The sequence below is a fragment of the Anas platyrhynchos genome, chromosome 2 (assembly GCF_047663525.1).
Source record: "Anas platyrhynchos isolate ZD024472 breed Pekin duck chromosome 2, IASCAAS_PekinDuck_T2T, whole genome shotgun sequence".
In the NCBI taxonomy this organism is placed as follows: Eukaryota; Metazoa; Chordata; class Aves; order Anseriformes; family Anatidae; genus Anas; species Anas platyrhynchos.
In genome coordinates, this window is record NC_092588.1 from 14,229,887 (window position 1) to 14,250,471 (window position 20,585).

Genomic DNA, 20,585 nt, shown 5'->3' on the forward strand with positions numbered 1-20,585 from the left:
GGTGGGTTTTTTTGGTAAATGGTTTTGTAGTGATTGATGGAATCGGGGGAATAAACAGAAGTATCTTAAAGATGTAATTCAGAGGAGCAGGGGTCACTGCAGCTATGTGGTTAATTGCCAAAATTTGGCTGTCAAAGCAGTTTATCCCTCCTTCTCCTCTCACCACACTCCACAATAACCACCTAGAGAGTCATTGTGGCCCCCTTCGCTTTGTCAGTGCCTGGTTGATAAGGGAAGATTTGTGTGGCAGAGTTTGAGTATTTTTTTTGCTTTGTACAAACCCCTTATGCGGAAATGAACACAGTTGTGCGTGACTCGGACTGAATCTGAATAGAAATCAGTCTCACAGGGGTGCGGTGACGACGCTTTGGGTATAAAAGCATTTAATCTAAGTTTATTGTTAAGAGTTCATGCACACCTACTTACACAGACGTGGCTGATTTTTGCGAAGGCGGAATGATTCCCTTCGTTCTCGGTTTCAGTGCTGCTGTCCCAGTGCTCTCCCATGGTGGCTGCTCCTCGGGGAGACCAAAGAGGGGCGAGCACGATGGTCACACACGTGCACACACACGTGTGCACACAGGGGAGGGAGCTGGTTAACCTGGTGGAGAGCCATCCTGGTCAGAGATGATTTTATCCAGACGTGTCTCAACAGCTGTTTGCATTTTCATGCCCAGTTACTCGAGGACTCGCCGCTAATTGAATTTTCTCTTTTCTCCCCTGTTCTTGTTAGGTATGATTACCGTGAAATGCTGCACAATGCCACTTTCTGTCTGGTTCCCCGTGGCCGCAGGCTTGGCTCGTTCAGGTTTCTGGAAGCCTTGCAGGTAAGAGCTGCAGCTTAAAGCACTGCCTGTGCTGGCTGCAATTCAGCATGCAATAGCAGGGAGGTGGGGAGGGGAGAAACGTGTTTCATTTCCCTCATGGACAGTAATCCACTTTGCAAAAGCCTCTATTCATACTTCTGGAGCAATTGGCAGCTTCTTCCCGGGGGGGCTGAGCACTGCACTCATCTGCAGGCTGAGTTGCATTGCCTCCAGGAAAAGGGTTTCCCTGGAGGTGGTGGGGCTGGGGGGTTGGACCAGCCTAGAGCACAATTTCGTCAAGCTGTGAGGCTTCCCGTGGGGGACACTGACCTCCAGCAGTAAGGCCTGAAGCAGTGAAGTAGCTCTTCCTTTCCACTTAGCCAAAAGAGACCTGCACCTGCATCGTCTCCCTTGCATTGCTGCTTGCTGAACATGCCAAAGGTGGCCCAGAGGTTGTAGAGCCCAGATGGAAGCATCACATAAAGGTGGATGTAGGGAGCATACAGTGTGTTTGGGACTTCACCCAAATCCCCTTGACCTTTTAAAAGCATTTTGGTTATAATTTCCCTTTTTTTGCTGTTGGCTAGCCAGGCTCAGCAGCACAGCCATCAGGTTTCTGTCCCGGGCCTGACACTGACCTGAGCCAGCTGCGGACAGCACGACCTTGTTTTTTTGCCAGCATCAGCTCATCCCCAGGGTCCTGGATCTTCAGTCAGCCGTACTGAGCATCCTGGGAGGTGCTGAGGCTGCCCTCTGGGACTTGCATCTGGATTTCATTTACATGGGAGCCAGAGCCGAGGGAGGGGGAGGCTGGGGAGCTTCTTGGTGTTGGTTAGAAGGCAAATGAGGACACCTCACAGGGTCCTGATGTCATTCTGCCATCTGGGAGGTGTCCCAGCATTGGCAGTAAAGCTGAATGTCATCACAACACTTTTCCTCATCAACCACAAAATGCCCCAGCTGCGATGACAGGGCATTGTTCACTGTAATGCAGAGCAGGATTCGGGTACCTAAGTTTAGATGTATGATGTCATTTTTGAAGCCCGGGGGTACCCTGCTGGTTTTCTGGGGTTTTTCCCAAGGGTTCAGGTCCCCCAGTATGTTCTGTCACATCTTCCAGCTGTGGATGGGTGTCTTGGATATCCTACAGCATCTCAAATGCATCAGACACTTAGGTTTAGCTACTGAACCCCACATCTACTGGAGATCCAGGTTCTGGGCTGTCAGTTCCCTAGCAGAAGGTAAAGAGCCCGCAAAGTGCTGTTCCTTCCCCAGCCTCTTCAGAGGAAGAAGTGGGACCAGCTTCTTCGGGATGACAAGTGGCTTCAGATCCTTCCAAAAAGCACTGCTCAGCTCTTTTCTTGAGTAGGCCACCAGTCATGTAGCTGCTGTTGGATAAATCGTCTCGGGAGGAGACTGCAGAGAGCATACCTCACTGCACGGAACTTGGAGGCTCCAGGTCGACCATGATAAAATGCAGGCACTGAGGATTTTCCTAGCAGGCTAGCAGCAGTATACACTGATTATGATGAATTCCCAATTTTTGTCTGGCTGCAGGGCATGTTGAAAGACATAATCCACATTAGTGGAATGTTTTAAACATGAAAACACATTGCTAAGTGTTTTCTGCTTGGCTTTTTTCATGCGCTAATGTCATTTCCTTGCAGAAGATCACAGTTCTTTGCACATTGTAAGCACTGCTGTAATGCAGAGACGTGACTAGTCTAAGATCCTCTGTGTAATATACGTTACAAAGGAAGGTAGAGCAGTCTGGAAAGTTCCCCTTTATGCTATCTTTCGGGAGGTACAGGGGGACAGACCCCAGTCTAGGCCAGATTCAGAGCACGCAAGCTTGGCTTGATCCAAAAGAAAATGAACCAGAGCACGGGCTGATGCCGATCCTCTGGTAAGAGGTTCTTTCATCACTTCAACAGGCTTTTGGCTGGGATCTTACACTGTCACCCAGCCGACCAGAATGCAGTGGCAATCGTTTATTTATGGAAATACCGCACTATTTACTGAATATTCGCAAACTTGCTCTCAGTGCAAAGGAACTTGCACGACTCGTAAAGGATAAAACAATTTAGACAAACCATACTGGTGAGAAATAGACACTAAACTTACACACTTTTTGTTTCTTTTAAGACAGAAAGCAATTATTATTTTTGTAGACAGGTGATGACGGATGGGTTGTGTTTGTGCAGTTGCTTCTATTCAGAGAGCTGATATCAAACAGGATGGGGAATTCACTCCTCCTAGGTGGAAGAAGTGCTCTGGAATTAAATTTGATATATATTTTCTGTAGGGTTGTCTTACAACATATTATAAAAATTGAGGGAGCTAGCTCCCCGCTGAATGGTTCACAAAGCAGCGAAGAAGGCAATCATTTTGTATTAAATTCTCCAGGGTTATATTTACAGAATTTTAACAGCTCTGTCCTCATCTGTCAGCATAAACACTGGATTTCAAATGCCGCTCTCCACGCAAAGCCCACCTTTTGAATAAGCCCCAAATGGAAAACGGTGAACGTTTTGGCTGTGGTCTCTAGCTTCTTTGCCACATTGCCTTGCCTTCTGACGGCGTGGCGCGAGCGCTGGGGCAGAACCGGTGCAGAAAGCAGGAATCAAACAGGAATCTCGTTGGCATGAGCCTTGAGGCTTGTGCCAAGTGTTGGCCGGCCATGGGTAAGCCCACTAACGAGTGCAATGGCTCTGTGTGCAGGCTGCCTGCGTGCCCGTGATGCTCAGCAATGGATGGGAGCTGCCCTTCTCGGAAGTGATTGATTGGAAGCAGGCTGCCGTCATCGGGGATGAGAGATTGCTATTACAGGTAAGAAAAAGACGGCGGCCTTCAGCAGAGCGGTGGATTATTGCCGCCGCCGTCTAAATGGATGGGGAAGATGAATCCGAAAGGTCAGGGCTGTAAAAGAATTTTTATCATGAAGGGATTGTCTGTGTCACGCTGGCGATGAACTCATTTAATGTGACATCATTCACGGCCTGACCTGAAGGTCATTGCAGCCACCAGGCCACGTGCTTCAACACAGGAGGCTTCTTCATTTTTCCTCTGGTGGGGAGCGCCTGGGTCACTCTCTGAGGCAGGGCCATCCTACACTGGTGCTGCAGTGAGGGAGAAGACATCTGAAGGGCATTTCTGCTCCTGTCCTTCAGAAAAAGTTGGATCCTAGGGCTCCACCAGTGCCGTGTATCTGGCTGGCTGGAAGGGGCTGGCGGGGCTTCTCACTCAGGCGAAGGGGTCTTGCCTCAGTCCCTGTAAATGCCTAACAGTTTTGTGGAAGCAGAACCTTTTTGAAGAACATCTTTTTGAAAGATGTCTTCAGAAAGACACCTTTGTCTTTCTGAGGCAGTGTTCACATCACTTTATTGTTCATCTCCCTGAGATCATGCAACAAAAGTGAGCCAAGGAATTAGAAATGCCCTGCTTACCTTCAGCATCTGCTTTTGTCTTTAAATTCACTAGATATTTTCTTCTGTTTCCCTGGCAGACGTAATTTTTTTTAAGGTATGGAGAGAAATGGATATTAGGAAAAGTTCTTGAAAAATTGGTTTCCCCAAGGCAGCATTTGCTGAAATGCCATCGTCCAGCGTGAAGCTGAGATCCACGAGATCGGGAATAGCCACCAAATTGCTGTGCGTCTCCTATCTAGTCATTTCTGTGTCAGCACCACTGACGTGCTTCCTGACCTCTTGAAAATGTTTTTTCTAGGGAGACAGCAACGTTTCAAACTTTTTTTTTCTTCACAAAAAATGGATTTTACAGCTTTCGGGTAGCTGTTTGCACTGCACACTGTGCACCAGTGCATGCTGGCTTATCCCACAGTAAGAGAGGTTTTGTTATTACTAAATTTAGCTCATTTCCAAAGAGGCAAGCTATCACCATCCCTGGAGAGAAGCATTCAAAGGCACGAGTGTGTTAGCACCCAGAAATTGAAGTACCTTTAAAAATCTCCTTAGGTGCCTTCTTACTTGTCCGAAGACGTAAATATTCGTAAAGAGCTGGCCTAGCAAGCCTTGCGAAGTGGCTGCCTGTTGCCATTAACGAGACACAATCTGCAAATTTAAAAAAAAAAAAAAAAAAATTTGATTTTTTGCTTTCATGGACAGCATGTTTTTCCGAGCAAAATTATTTCTGCCTTTAAATCATAATAATTTGCTGATCTTCACGCTTTCCGGTAACATGCCATTCGTTCTCCTCACAGCTGCTTCCATATTGAACAGCTACTGCACCATTATTAACAGTGTTTTTAAAGAGCTGGCAGAGGGCCTGAATGTCTGCTCTGGGAAATGTTTTTGTGATGTTACAGTTTTTCATTTCCTGTTTTAGAGCAGCTCGGATGTTTTTATTTGCATATTCTCCTCATCACAGCGCTAGGAGAGCTTAATCCAGCCTTTCTGCATTTATTTTTGTGGGGTGGTTTTTCTCCTTCCCCCACTTCTTACTGAAATGACCTTTTATTAAGACGTCATCCAGTTCTAGTAATTCCAGTGTAATCCTGCCAGATTAGTATTAATACATCATTTTCCCCACCTGTCTCTCTGGACAAGTAGATTAATAACTAATAAGCAAATGCAGTTAAAGTGGGAGCCCTGATTTTCCTTTCCAGCTGTTGCAACAGAGCAGGCACCAAGGCTTTTTTTAAACCTTGGCACCGTGTTTGCAGGCACTTGCAGGCACTCACAGGCACAGGCTGGTCTGGAAAACCTGAGCTTCGTGCAGTAACCTTCACTGGCAGGGCGGCCTTCGCGCTCAGGGGCCCTCGCAGCAAAAGAGTATTGATTTCACTTCTTGCTCTCACATGTAGCACACATGCAAGGTTGCACAAAATGCAATAAAATGATTAACTTTATAGAAAAAATGCCATGTTGCCACCGGGAAGGGACTTTGATTGTCTGTTTACTCTTGGTAATGAGCATGGATGTGGTCTGTGGACAGCCGGTACAGATAGCATTCATTATCCCCCTATTCATTGGAACTTACTGGAAAGGTAATGAAAAGAAAGAATATTCACCCCTCAAAATAAAATTTGATACAGTTAAATATCATTCTGCCACAGTGATGGAACTGATTAGAAAAACATGCACTAAAGCCTGGCTTTGGCTTCCGTCTTTCATACTTGCTTGAAAGGAATGTTTTAGCTAAAGACATACAGGGACCATAGCAGAGGAACAAAACGCACCGCCCTTGACATTGTGACCATTTCCTTCTGCAGCCCTTACTCTCTGAAGCTCAAATTCTGTTTCATACTTAGCAGGTCTTAGAGAGTGAATGCAAACAATGCAGTTACAAATTTACTGATTCTCCTGGAAATTCATTACTTATAAATTCTTAGAATCTCAAATTTTCCTCAGGAAAATGTTTCATGTGAAGTCGTTTGATTCAGGAGTTCCTGTAACCAAATACTGATCCTTGCCACTTCTCAGAATATTTTAGGAATAAGCAAATGTGTTTTGATCAGGAAAGGGCGGATGTGTTGGGCTGCAAGTAACCTTCAGAGCAAGCTGGAATGTGCAAAAAAGCAACACACGACAAAAGTACACGCTTTTACAGCTCCTGATTGAAGTAAAAGCTCTGTGAAAAATGACTGTCAGAGAACGAGGTGGCCTAATTTGAAATCACAAGAAAGTAGGTGCAAAAGCACAGCTCCTCGTTCCTAGAAGAAAGGAGTACAGATAAGCAAAATATCTTAGAGGCCTTCCTGGTTCTGTGAGTAGCCCTTGTAATTGAAGCAAATTGCAGTTAAACTCCCTTGATGATGTCAATTTGCATTGTCAAAGTAGCGTGCTGGAGGCCTTGGTCGAGGTCCCAAGAAGTTAACCAGTGGCACACACGCCCATTAGCTTCCCTCCAGCGTGGGAGGGGGACATGGGGATGGGGAGAGAAGCAGAAGGGAAGCCCTCCCCTTCCGATCCAGTCATCTTTACATTTTGTGATCACAAAGCATTGCAGCAGGGCGATTTGGTTTTCCTTTGCAAGGCAACTTACACCGGAATTAGAGTGTTGCTTTAACGGAGAAGGGAGAAAAAGCAGCAGTGTTTTCCCTCATGAATAACAGGTGTTGTGGGAGACATTATTCCTTCCACCCACGATAATTAGTAAAATGCAGTTTGATCCGCAGGCTCCCCAAAAGCGAAGTCTTGCTTCAGATGTTGCTATGTTCTCCTCAGGGCACTTAGCGTTGCCATGCTGCGGTAAATGCAATCGCAGATCCCTTTAATGTGCTCTGAGAGTGGGGATTATTGCCGGGCCCAGAAGTCCTGCAGGTACCAGTTTGTGAAACTGCCGGTCCATGAAACGCATTGTGCGGGAGGGATCTGTGCAGAGCTCCTCGCTGTGGAGCTCCCGCAGTGCTGGGGAGGGGGGAGAGAAGCAACCCAAAACCGAGAGAAAGCGAATAAAAATAATTAAATCGTGTATTCCACAGCGGGCCGGTAGCAAAGGTCGTGAGGGGCTGTGTCTCATCTGTGTCTCCGTCGGGGTTTGGGCTGTTGACACACACGTCTTGTTGGATGGGAGCGCTGAAGCTGTGCAGCGTGCTAATAGCGGAGGGAACTTGTCGGCAGCATATTAATTTGATGAGATTGTGTTGTTTTGGGAAGCTTCTGACTATATTACATCTTGTCTTACAGATTCCTTCTACAATCAGGTCTATCCATCAGGATAAAATCCTAGCACTTAGACAGCAGACACAGTTCTTGTGGGAGGCTTATTTTTCTTCAGTTGAGAAGATTGTATTGACTACACTAGAGGTGAGTAAAAACTGTCTGGGACCACGCAGAGCAGCCAGCTTTCCATAGCCGTCGGGCTGCTGCTGTGCTCAGCTGGCACCAGACCTTGGTTTTCATGACATGCAATTGGTCACTTGGAAAAAAAAACCACCTCGGTGTCTTGATAAGTTTTCTTCCCTAAGGAAATACTTCTTTCATTATTGGTGTCCGCATTAGAAAACTGACACGGTGAAGAATGGGAGCTATCGGACACGTGGAAAAGTTGTCATGTGTGATCTTGCCTTCGCAAGGCTTTATGGCCAATGAATCACTCTCCTTGTCAGTGGTAGTGAATATGTTTCTTTAAGAAACTTTTCTGGAATTCATTTTGGGGAAAAAATACTGCTCTGGAGCTCCTTGACCATTCGATGCCTTGTGATGGGCTGTAGGTCTGGCTGAGAGAAAATGGGGGCTTGTTGGTTCCTGTGTCTTACCGTCACACCCAGGGTAAGGGAAAGGCCTGCTCATCCCCACAAAACAGTAAGAAATAATCATAATTAGACTGCTATTAAACAGGGAGACAGGAGATCTCGAATGTGGAGAGAATCCTTTCTGAATTCGAGAGACAGGAGAGATAAAAGGCTCTTCAGAAGCAGAGCCCAGGATACAGTTTCAAAAGCAGGTTTCTCTTCTAATTGTTCTGCTGTTTTGCATTGAAATTTTTGACACACTTTTACCACTGGAAGTGGCTGGCTTTGGAGGTGCAAATGCATTTGTCTTATGCTAATTCTCCTGCAGCTGCGTCTGTGTGCGTGGTTGTAAAGTTCCACGTTTCCTGCTCTGCATTCACCTGCAAACTGCAAGCAAGTGCTGCTGCCCGTATCTTGGCCTGCAGTGGGCTTGTTCGTGGCTGACCCACCTCCAGCTGCAAGACATTCCCTTAGGTTGTCCTGCACCGGTGAAGAAAACCAGCCAGGGGATATTTTTGGAGCCCCTGGCATAGCTGCACTCGCAACGATCTCTTCTACCCCTAATGAGCTTGGCTTTGTCTGTGCTGCCTGTGGGGAATAGCTCGGCGACCTCAGGCTCCCTGGGAGCACAGAGGAGGTAGTGGTACTGTCACAGCCCATGCCAGGATCAGGCTAACAGAGCTGGCAGACTACGTGGCAGTGCTTGCACCCCTAGAGAATTACCCCTAGAGACAATCAGGGTGCCTCATCTCTTGTCTGCCCCTTCCCTGCACGTACCCTGGTATCGCTAAGGGTTGCTACAAGGGGAAGGCTGCGCAGCTCTCCTCGCTGCCCCTCCTACCTGTGCTGGGCTGGTCCCGAGGGGACTTCACCTGCAGCCCCACAGCCTTGGTGTCCATCTCATCAAGCTCCAGCGCTCACAGATGTGTTTTTAGGGCTGCCTGGACCTCGTGGGACATTGGCCAATGTCGTTGTAGGTGCCCAGGGGAGAGTAAAACCTGTAATAAAGCTCAGGCAGCTGGGCATCCAGCAGGCTGCCGCTTCTGCTCAGAGGGGAAAAAAGAGAAAACAGAAATCTTCCTGCAAGGTTTAATTTAATGGAACCGAGTAATGTATGCCTGGCGTTGAAGTTATGTTCTGGGTTTTTCCATTTGTTTGCAAGGGTGGTTTTGGTTTGAGGGGTTTATGTTTGTTTGTTTTTAATTCAGGACTCTCGGAATTTGTAAAGACAGCTAAGAGGGATCCTGTTCGTATGAGCAGATACTCATTTCACATTGCAGCTTGCCAGAGTGAAGTCCAGAGTTAACTTTCTGTAGGAAAGGAATAAAGCAGCTGAGAGTGATTTTAGGTGTCAGAAATCTGCACGCAGTATATCCTCTTTTTAAAATTTGATGCCTGTAAGTAAATTCCTAGCAGGATTATTTATTTTTTTTCTGGTGGATGTTATCCATCTTCTGTTGTAACGCTGTGGTGTCACGGTGCTCTGATGATACTAGATATCATCTGAATAATCACCTCCCTGCTGCCTGCAGTGCTGTACCATGTCCAAGTATGAGGACATCAGTGCAGCAAAAGGCTTCACCAGCTCAGGTGTCTACAAGGGCATCATGTCTCTCCTCTGCCTGGTATCCTGGACACCTGTGAAAACATTTGATCACGTCTTCAGGTCCCTGACAGCATTTGGAGACCGGAGCCAAACAGCTCCTAGCCCGGTGTGGGAGCTTTGAAGCATTTGCCCAGCTGCCCGTATTGCAGCTGTAGGTGCCGTGGGCATGGTGTGGGTCAGGAAATGGTGTTCGTGTGGGTCTGCTGCAGTGTATCTGCAATTTTTCAGCTTGTTCTTCTGTGAAAACAAGCCCAAAACACACCTCAACCCCTGGGCTGTACGCTCAGTCTTCTGTTCTGGAGGAAGGGAGGAGGACAGCACAAAAGGCACACAATAAATGTGCAGTGTTTGGCTGGGGCATGTTGAGAAGAGACAACGTTCAAGGCAATATATGAACTTTTGGAAGTGTGAAGATGAGGGAGGCAAAAATATCAGACTGTTAATGAATTCCAAAAGGAAAAGGGAGATCTTGGCAGAGTTCATCACCCCTTCTTCCTCTTCCTAAACTCCTCCTGTCAGGCCTCACCATTGGACACCCTGTGTAGCTGCTGCCTGTCCCTGCAGTATGTGCCATGCTGCGTACCCTGAATTTTAATCGATTGGTCCCCCATACCCTTTTTTACACACTTCTGTGTCTTCTCTACTGTTTACCATGACAGACAGAGAGATTTCTTACATAGACCAGGAGTGTGATAAATTAATCTGTGAGCTGTGATATAGGACAGGCCAGCTTCCCAGCCTGTTGAGGGAGTTTATGTGAGATTTGTGTGCCTGCCATGCGCCGAGGGCCGCGTACCCTGCGTGGCATCAGGGGTCTGCTTCGTGTTAGGGCTGCTCCGGGCGCGCTGCAGCAGCGCTGAGTGCGAGCCATGTGTTTCCCCTGCAGCCTTGTTGGCTACCAGCGCAATGGAAAACTCCGCCGCCTGTGAAAACCTCCTGACCGTGTAAATTCACAGACTTCCCCTTATCTGATCATGCCCCAGTTCTGAGAAAACAGGAGGAAGGAGCCGTAGTATTTGGGCTTTGTGGTAAACGCTCGAAATTATGTAGTTGCCATGTCCTGTCTTTGTTTAGTGGCTTAACTTGCAGCTGGGGAACCAGTAGTCATCTCTCCCTGCTGCCATGCAGGAGGTCTGGCAGCTGGTACCCCTAACTTCCCAAACAAATATTCAGATGCACGCTTTTTAGTGGAAATATGGTCCTTAAGTCCTTTATACCCACATAAAAATAAGTTAAAAACTTAGGCATGTGAGTGAATTACTGCATGTTAGCAATGCTAATTGGCTGCAGGCAAAATTAAGACCAGCGTGCAGGCACCTAACATTGACCTCAAGTTAACCGTGCTGACGTGGCCACCAGCAGTGGATCGTCTAGCACAAGGTAACTTGTGATTCGGTGGCTATGTTTTGTCACAGCCATCAGAAATTCCAGGAAAAGTCCTGGTCATGCTCCATACTGACCGAATGTCCTTGAACTCAGCTGCTGACAGAGGTTTCTAGCTTGCTTAGACTCTAGCAGCTGCTTTTATTTGGCTTTTGTTATGTTGGGTCTTTTTGATTGCTCGTTTATTTATTTTTTTTCTATGCTGTGGGTATAGAACTTCTTTAATTCCATAGATTTTAAGGAATGGAGCATGGGATTGGATTTACTCCAGCTTCAGAGCCATTACTTTCACCCAGATACGTCTGCGCTAAGGCCGGAGATGTTAGGTTAGGAGAACCAAACTGCTCTCAGCATTGGAGCCTTGTACAATGCATAAACCACCAATTACATCAGATCCCCTTAGGAGATCCCAGAAGATGAGCTGCAGAAGGCAAGGAAATCCTGATTAGCTGAATATTCTTCCTCCACAATCCCAGCCCCTTCCAGTGTCCCATCCCCAGTCCTGCCAACCTCTGCTGCTTCAGAGGAAAACAAATAGAGCATGTGGCCCAAAAGCAGATTTCACTTAGAAAATTGTGTCTTGCTTGGATGCTGAGCTTGTCTAGTTTTAGCTTCCCACTGCTGAATCTTATTATGACTTTGCAGCAAGTTGGTGTAAGAACCAGACTGTTCTTACGTGCCCCCAACTGGTCTGAAGTAATTATTAGTGTTACAAACACACACTCATTATATGGCCCTGTGTCTTTTGTAGCTTGTGGTATTCCAGATGACAAAGTAGACGACCTAGCAATCTGGTCTGCCCTTACAAATCTAGGAGTCTATGTTTGTGGCCCTCAGCAAAGACAGAAAATAGTTACCAAAAGATCTTCTTCTATTTCAGCCAGCAAGGAGCTGTTATGGAACCGAGACGTAGAGTCAGTGATGTATCTGAATACTAATACCCCTTCGTAATAAGCAAAATGAATAATTAGCGCAGCCTGATTTGCTGAAAGCCTTTGTGGTTTTGAACGCTCTCGTTATCTCAAAATAATACCTAGCTTTGTAATGCCATCCTCGAGTAATTATCTTCTGTGAGCTCTGGATAGTAAAAACTGACAGTGCACTAATCGGGCTTGCTGCTGCCGACGTCCTCTCGCAGACAAAATCCTTGACTTGAAATACGGGATGCAATGAACTGCAAGGTCCCCGCATCCACGGAGCCTAATGAGGGGCTCTGAAGCCTGAGCTGCTGAAGTGGTGTTGAAGTACACAGCTTCTGTGTCATTTTAGGAGAGATTAAGCAGGAACGTCTCATCATTTGTGTGCCTCGGCTTGTTGCAGACTGGGTGAGGAGGACTCCCGTCGGACGGAGTCCCTGAAACACCCACCCGTGGCTCTTGCAGGCTATTTAACAGTCATCGCCTCTCTTGTTTTCCAGATTATTCAGGACAGAATATTTAAGCACATATCACGTAACAGCTTAATATGGAACAAACATCCTGGAGGGTTATTTGTACTGCCACAGTATTCCTCATATCTGGGAGATTTTCCTTACTACTATGCGAATCTCGGTGAGTGAATCCTTCCTACCCTCAGCTGGCACTTGGAATATCGTTGATCTCTGAGCAGCACGTGCCTCGGGACTCGCCATTCATTCCTAGTTAACGATGCTTTCCAGTTAGCCTGTCTCAGTCTTCCCTGCCCACTGCAGACTGGGATGTCTCCGACTCATCGACATGCACTGTGGGCCCTGCAAATGCTGTTTTTAAAAAAATCCCTGTCCCTTCATACTTTTCAGTTGCCAGTAATTAATGCCTGAGTTACTGACCCATTTATGGCCCAAGGGGACGCAAGAGGGATAGTTTTTTGCTTTCTTTGTTTATTTGTGCTTGGCAAATTGGAAAAGTGGTAATTTACCCATGGCACTTGTAAATGAAGCCCAGAGTTGGTACGGATTTATTCTCCGTACTCTGTGTCCTCTCATGGATCCTGCTAGAAGGAATGCAAAGGCCTTATGAACGTGTTTTTTTTCCCAAAGCAGAGCTTAAGCAATGAATTCTGCAGGGGAATGTGCCTGCAGCCTGAAATTATCCTGCTGATGACACTTGCTTCCACTTTTGGCTCAGCCTGTGCCATCCCACTTGTGTGTATCTGTACTGCCCACCTGCTAAAAATTCGCTGTTACCATGCTTTTGGTAATCTCCAAAAGGAGAAGAAGGTTTCTGTGGGAATTTTGATGAAAAATGACTCTGACCCCACACAGATGAATGTAGATAAGACCGAGAGCAGTAATTAAGGGCAGAAGTAGGTTCTGTTATTTCAGGCAGGGAAGGAAGGCACAGCAAGACAAAAATGTCAGAATTGGAAGGGAAGGATGCAAACTGAATTATCAGGTCAGGAAGTAATTGAAGGCGTATGTGGATGGGGATTTATCCAGAAAGAGCAAAAATCTGACAGAGGCTGCGATGGAAGTGTAGAAACTGAACACGCCTCTGGAAATCGTGGATGCATCTAGAAAACGCCACGTATCCACAGCCAGGCAGCAAAACCAGGCAGAGCCAGTGTCAAGAAAGAAATTTGGCTGAACAAACTAAATATTATCCGTGGGCAAACTGGAAGGAAAAAAGAGATTGCAGGACATTTGTGGAAATAGTGAGAAAAGGCAGTAATTGCATTGGAGTGAGGGTTTTCAGGGGGCATGGGAGTTAAAAGGAAGTGTGATCTCCTCAGAAGTGTCTGGGACTTAGTATCCAAGACTGAAGGAGATGACCTAAGAAAAAAAAAGCCAAGGTTTGCATTAAACACAGATTATCCTTCCACCTCCAAGTCCTTTAACCTGTACTAAACGGGGCAATTTTGTTTTTACTGAGCACATCTCTCTCTGCTGCAGGTCTGAAGCCTCTCCCCACGTTCACTGCCGTTATCCATGCAGTAACTCCCCTGGTTTCCCAGTCTCAACCTGTGCTGAAACTCCTGGTTGCTGTAGCCAAGTCCCAGTACTGTGCAAAGGTAAGGAAGGAGCGCTGTCTGGCTGTCAGTCACATCTGAGACAGAACTGCTGTCCCGGCAGTGAGGAGGCTGTTGACTCCAGCTCTTCTCACTCTAGTTCCAACCCCTGTTTCAGTTCTCGTGTTTCTTTTCTCCGAGATTCCTGGTGTCTGTGACCTGCATGCACAGGAAACAGAAATTCTGAGTATAATGCAAGTGGAATAGAGACAATAATTAAACCCCTTTGTTTCATGAGACAGGTAGAACAAAGACTGCACTTTAAATATCTGAGCCGTGTATGCTGCAAACTGCAAAAGGATGTCTGTGCCTCAAGAGCCCCTACATGATCTTCCTTCCTCCTGCTGTGGCTCCTAGGCTCACAGTGCCGGGATTTTGGCTTGCCTAAAAGAAACCCTGTGGAGTTCTGCAGGAGCACCCTCTTGCAGTGGAGAGTCACAAGTGTTTTAGCCTTCAATGTGAGCCAAAGTAAATCAATGACGTCCGTGTGACCTGGCCTAGACAGAGACTTCCTGAGTTCCTGTCCAGCCTACATTTGTTTAGGAGGATGTATACAGTCAGGATGGGTGAAATTACTGTAGGAAGTGTTATTTTTATGCAGATTTATATCATTCTTCTTGATTTGGAAAGCCCAAATATGAATTCAGCATTGCTGTCTGGAGATCTGAGTCTGTAGGGCTTGGACTGCATTGCCACAAAGGAGTCTGACCGTGGTCCAACATTCTCTTCCAGATCATTGTCTTATGGAATTGTGATAAACCCCTCCCAGCCAAACACCGCTGGCCTGCCACTTCTGTGCCTGTCATAGTCATTGAAGGAGAGAGCAAGGTAAGTGGAGAGGAGCACCATAAAAGATTGCATGTATTCTCCGGTGGGACCGGAGTTTGTTTTTCGAGCTGCTTCAGTGAAAGCTTTGTAGTTCGCAGCTGTGTGACAGCTCCTCTCTGTTCCTCGTTCCTCTGCACCAGCTCGGGCACCGATTCGTGTTTCATGCACGAGGCCCGTGCTCCCAGAAGCCATCAGCATGGCAATTAATGCCGTGAGATTCACAGGTGGGGCCCTGCTTTGAAATGTGGTCCCAAGAGTAGGCAGCGCTGCCCCCTTCTTTGGAGATCTGTGTCTCTGCGGGGACATGAAAGCAGCGATGCAGCTGATTACTGAGTCTGAGCAGTCAGAGGCAAGGCTTGGGGATCAGCTGCACACCCAAACGCAGAGAAAGAGATGAGAGTGGGTAGTGCCAAGCCACTGTTCAGAAAGTGCCTTCTCTCATGGCCTTGTAGCAGACTGCTGCCGGCGATGGGACCCACCATAAAACAAAGGAAGGGACGAGGGGTGCTTGCGTGGGAACAAAACCACTGCATTGTCTCCTGCTGTGCAGCACACTTGTTTGTTCGTGCTTCCCCAAAGCTGAAACAGGCAGCACCCAGATGAGAGGAGAGGCTTCTGTTAAATCCGTGCTGCAGCAGACGATTCCTTTCCAAAGTCAGGCCTGAGAGAAGCGGGGCTTCTTGTTCCAAGGCTGTGACTGAGACACATCTGGGCTGGCCCCTCTGCGATCTGTATCGTTTGGCTCTTGAGCTCTGCCTTTGCAAAGAGAACTTTCAGCTGCTTGGGCTGCGCTGTCCTGTTTTGAATTTATGGTCCTGTCCTTGGTCTTGTACCCCAATCACCTGAACAAAGGGAAAGAGAGGGCCCTGCAAAGTTGGCAGCTGACGGCTTATGCCTTAGCTGGCCATGTAAACAGCATCAGGAGAGTCGCTGCGGGGCCAAGAAAGGCTGTCTGTAGTGATTTCTGAGTCTTTTGAACATTGCAGAGCTGTTTTTTTTTTTTCTTTTTTCTTTTTGGAGAGCTTGCAGAGGTGAGATAGAGGAGAAAACCTCTGACCAGTTCTACAGGATTTGTAGAAATTGGCCCAGGCACTGTTTAGATTACAAATGAGTCTCTTGAGTACACAAAGGTGTGTTTGTAGTGGACAGTCTCATCTCTCTAATATCCCAATATATGCCAAATGGCTTCTTGCGCAGAAAAGCTGCTTGTTTGGACAAAGCTAGCAGAGCCAGAGCAGTTCAACTCAAAGGCTGTGCAGAGGGACTGCTTTTCAGCTCCAGACCTAACTGAAGCATCCTGGCAGGCGCAGTCGCTCTTGCCAGGGGCTCTCAGAGGTCTGCCTGAATCTAACCTCCCGCTCCTACCCATGAAATCATGGGAGCTTTAACCATGAAAAAAAAAATACGTGGGTAATCCTGACTGTTTCACTGTTTGACTGTCTTCCACCATCTGTAATAGAGCTAGGGTGAGGAGCTTGGTCTCCTGACTGCTGCTTGCTCGGCTTTGCCTCTGCATAAGCAAATCAAAGCTGTCAACACCTGCCAGATCGCCTCTCCCTCACAGCCATGGCGTTCCTGGGCAGAGGCCCATCGCAGCGATGAAGGGATGCTCTCCAGACAGACGCTGTGAACCTCCTGAGTATGGGGACAGAACTTTCTCTCAGTCATGGCATAGGTTTAGGGACTTGCCTCCGAACAGGTTGCAAGGGATGCAGAAATGATCATGTCCATTACGAGCTACATGAAAAACTTCTCCGTGTCCTTGTTTCCAGCCAGTGATCTCCCCTAGCCGGGCCTGATTTTTGTAGTGATTTCTTCAGGTAATGAGTTTGAAAAGAAGTCTATTAACTAGACAGGCTATTTTTCCTAGCAATTGAGGGAAGCAAATAGTGTCATGTCCTTATTACCACTCATCAGTTCTCCAAAGGTGCTAATTAGTCTGGTAAAGAAACCATATGGATTCTCATCTCATCTCAGCAACATCTCTTGCTGTTACCTTTTTGATCCCACTTTTCTATTTCTTATTGCCTCGAGAGCTGTCCTGCTGTAGTTTTTAAAAGCCTGTTCTGCATTTAGATTTTATATGTATATATTGTGTCACTCAAGAATGCGATTTTTAAAAATGCCACAGTATCGATGTAATTCTTCATGCAGAGGAATCTCAACTGGTACTCGTGTTCCTTAGCGTGTTCTCCTTTTCTGATGGAAACATCGCACCATTTGGCAGCAGCTCCCTGCTGAAGCAACAGCAGCGCACAGAGATGGAGCTGTACCATTTGACAGGGGTACAGTCCTGGCAGTGTAACATCCTTCACACTCAGCCTGGGCTCCTCAGTTCCCAGCTGTGTCGCCTTAGGAGTGCTGCAAAGTCCCTGTCAGGGCTTCGTTGTCTGTGATCCTCACACCCACGGGAGGGCAGAGGGAGCACGTCCTGCCTCAGGAAGCTGTAGGTCCATCTAATTCTCAGCGTGGACCATTACAGTTTGTCACATAAGGAAGGCAGCCTGCCCCAAAGGGAGAGATCTGTTCAGAAATTACTCCTCAAGCAGAAGGTGTAAGCTGACTGCTGGAGTGATGGAAGTGACAGTCTTTCCCTCCTGAACTAAGCAGTCCTTTCTATCAGACAGACGTGCAATGTGCCCAAGACAAAAGGAAATCAGAGTGAGGAATGAGATAGAGTATTTCCATGGAAATGACTCCTTTAAATGATTTTTTTTCCTCCCTTGGATGCCCACAGGTTATGAGCAGTCGCTTCCTACCCTACGACAACATAGGGACAGATGCAGTGCTAAGCCTGGATGAGGACACCGTGCTTTCAACCACTGAGGTAAGGGTCGCTGTCATCCTGAGCAGCTCCCGGGCTCATCTTGAGCACAGCGGACAGGCCTTGCCAGTGACCAAGTGCTGTAAGGTTTCCCTCAATACTCCTCGGATTTTATGTGTCATGCTTGTTTCAGAAACCCTGCCACTGCCTACCATCAGAGGAGCTTTTCACCCCGGTTAATTGGCTCATCATTAGCATATGGTTCTTCCGTTCTTTATTATTTTAGTAACATAGCTGCAGGCGGGTGTAGGCAGCCAAGAGCAGTCAGCTTCAGTGCTCTGTTCTCACTTTCCTGATGAGGGTAGCGTTCCTTCCCCCTGTATTACCAGTAGGGTGTAGGTGGGGAAAGTAGGGGTGTCAGCAGCAGGGAACTGCTGTCGCTCCAAAACAGTGTCACCACCCTAATGCAGGATTTCACTGAGGAATGCTCTCACTGACTGTTCTGTCACCCCAGAAAGTTGGGAGATCTTTGCTAGTTCAGTTGTTGGAGTGTTTGTGCCAAGAGCAAGATAGCGCTAAGAAAGAAAAATACTGTAGAAAACCAATTTTTACAACTGGGATGAGTATTGATTTCTGGAGCCTCTTCCTGAGAACCACGGGAGCAGCCGATGACAGTTTATATAGAGTGCAATATTTGGGAAATGCATTATTAATGATGGCCAGGGAATAGCCTGAAAAGCTCGATTTTCTTTTGTTTTCCCCTTTTTTTCCTCCATGGCCATGGCCATTCCTTCCTCTCCACTTCACCTTTATGAAACTGCTTTCTTTGTTGGTGGTGTGGACTTTCCACTGATGCAGTTACTGCTTGTGTGTTAGTGAGGAAATGCCTACCGCCAGCCACCAGTAACTGCTCTATGTACCCTAAGATGGCACTGAAATTGTTCTAAATGGATCAGATTGCAGCTGCTATTCTCCCAATTATGGTTTTGTTGGGCTGTGGTTAAACTGCTCCAGAAGGAGCCTTGGCAGCCCCCTCAACTTGGCAGCCCCCGCTTCACAAATGGCGTTGAACCTGTGTGATACCAAGGTTACGTCTTGATAGTTCCTGCTAGATGAGGAAGAATACAGCTGCTGGCAAATCGTGTGCAAAGCCCTGCACAGCCCAAAAACCCCAAACCAAAAAAAAAAAAGGCATTTGTCCTAGGGCTGGAGTTCCTAATAGGTTGTTGCCCAGGATGAAGGGTCCTGTCTCAGCTGCCCTGAGGGCTGCGGTAAGACCTGTCAGTCTGCACTGAGGTGGAAGTGACAGCAATCCAACCTGCGGATTCCGTGAGGATTTGGGGCTTTGTTTTGTTTTGCCTGGTATTTGTCATCATCCAAGCTTTGTAGTCACTCAGGCTTTTGGAATGTATGTGAAATAAATAGTGTTTGGGTTCGACTTGGCCTTGTTTTACACTCAACATCCTGAAATGCAAACATTTGTTATCGTATCAAACAACGTATGCATTTCTTTGGGAATTCTTCCCTCGTGTGAGCAGCTTGCTGCCCATACTGCATGTGTGCGTCGTGGTTTTGGCTCTGTGAGCCCCACATCCCCGTGCTGCAGAGATATTCAGCTGGCCATCTCTCTCCTGCCACTTTGCCATGCCTCAGCCAGGATGCTGGGGTCAGCGGCTCTCTTTGGTGGCTCTCCGTAAAGAACTGTGGCCTTTCTACTTCTTCATTTCCTTCACCACGCAGCTTACACAAAGAAACAGCCTGTTTCAAACGCGGACATGAAACGCGTGGTATGAAAAATCCCCTGAAACTGGCTGCTCATGGGTGGTCGTTGTGGCAAAGCTTCAGGGACCAGAAGAGGCAATTTAGCAACGTGGTCAAACACGGGCACGTTCCTGTTGGGAGGAGCAGGCACCAGACACATCTTCTGCTCTGTCCACTTCTCGTGCAGTAAAGATTTCCCATTCACAGCAGCATGGCAGGCAGCCGCTCCTGTGAGAGGACCTGTGTCATGTGCACAGAGGGATGTTTGTGTGGGAAGTAATTAGAAATCAGCATGAGTTAGAAACGATACGGGGATTTAACAGAGTGGCAGCCAGGCTGGCTTTTCCTGCTGATCAGCTGTGTGGTAATGCTACTAAAAATTACGCAGGATAAAGACTAGTGATTTTTTTTTCTCTGTTAGGGTGATTGCTTTATTGTGTTTCGCCGGTACAAGGACAGATACTTGAATGCACAAGCGAGGACACTGGGTGTTGCCGCTTTATTATTTATTTAAGTTTGAGGTTCTCAAACATCTCGAAAGAAAACAGATGGCAGGCTTTATGGGAAAGGCCTTCACAGGGAAAAAAACCTTTTAGCTTTTTCATGTGGTATTGATTTGGATGAGATCAGAACTATCACAACGGTAACTGGTTTGTGCACATTGTCTTTCTCGTTGGCCTCAGATTCCTTGAAACAACTTGAAAGAAAATAGCTAGTCCCTAACTTTGTGTTCCAGTACATGTGTGACTCTTCTGTTTCATAAAAATGCTTGTAAATGAGAGAAGTCTGACAGTAATCACACAAAATGTGACTCTTCTCATAGCAACTCTTCTTTATCTAACCCCTACACCCTTGACTTTGGCTCTGTTCTTGGAAGGTTTTCCAAGCATTTTTGAGCGAGGTTTTAGGTCCCTCTGGTATCAAGAGGGAACTTTGTATGCAATGCAGAAACAAATGTCTCTTTTTCTTGGTTTTGACTGGGACAGTTAGGATTGCCTTTAACTATTAAAAATTTCGGTCTAGCTTAAGCTCCAAGGACTGCCAACCAACTTTACTGTAATAAAACCTTTCTATATGTATTTTTACCAAACTCATTTCAAACCAAATGCTGATGAGCCTCCTGCAAACTACTCCAATCAACCCTTTCCTCGTATCACCAGTATTTGTTTGGTGGGATCCTGGGGCAGCAATCTCATATCACTCCTATCATAAAAGAAAAATAATACATAAATAAATAGGTGTAAGAAACTCTATTGT

General features: G+C 46.8%; 1 protein-coding gene across 1 annotated transcript in view; it reads left to right on the forward strand.

The window, feature by feature from the left end:
* The window catches only part of EXT1 (exostosin glycosyltransferase 1), a 167,582-nt gene that overhangs the window by 137,542 nt on the left and 9,455 nt on the right, over positions 1–20,585 (forward strand). The window contains exons 2-8 of the mRNA XM_027452634.3: positions 734–827; positions 3,528–3,635; positions 7,454–7,573; positions 12,408–12,540; positions 13,860–13,978; positions 14,708–14,803; positions 17,541–17,630. Of these exons, the coding sequence (XP_027308435.1) occupies positions 734–827; positions 3,528–3,635; positions 7,454–7,573; positions 12,408–12,540; positions 13,860–13,978; positions 14,708–14,803; positions 17,541–17,630 (760 nt within the window). The remainder of the gene's footprint in view (positions 1–733; positions 828–3,527; positions 3,636–7,453; positions 7,574–12,407; positions 12,541–13,859; positions 13,979–14,707; positions 14,804–17,540; positions 17,631–20,585) is intronic.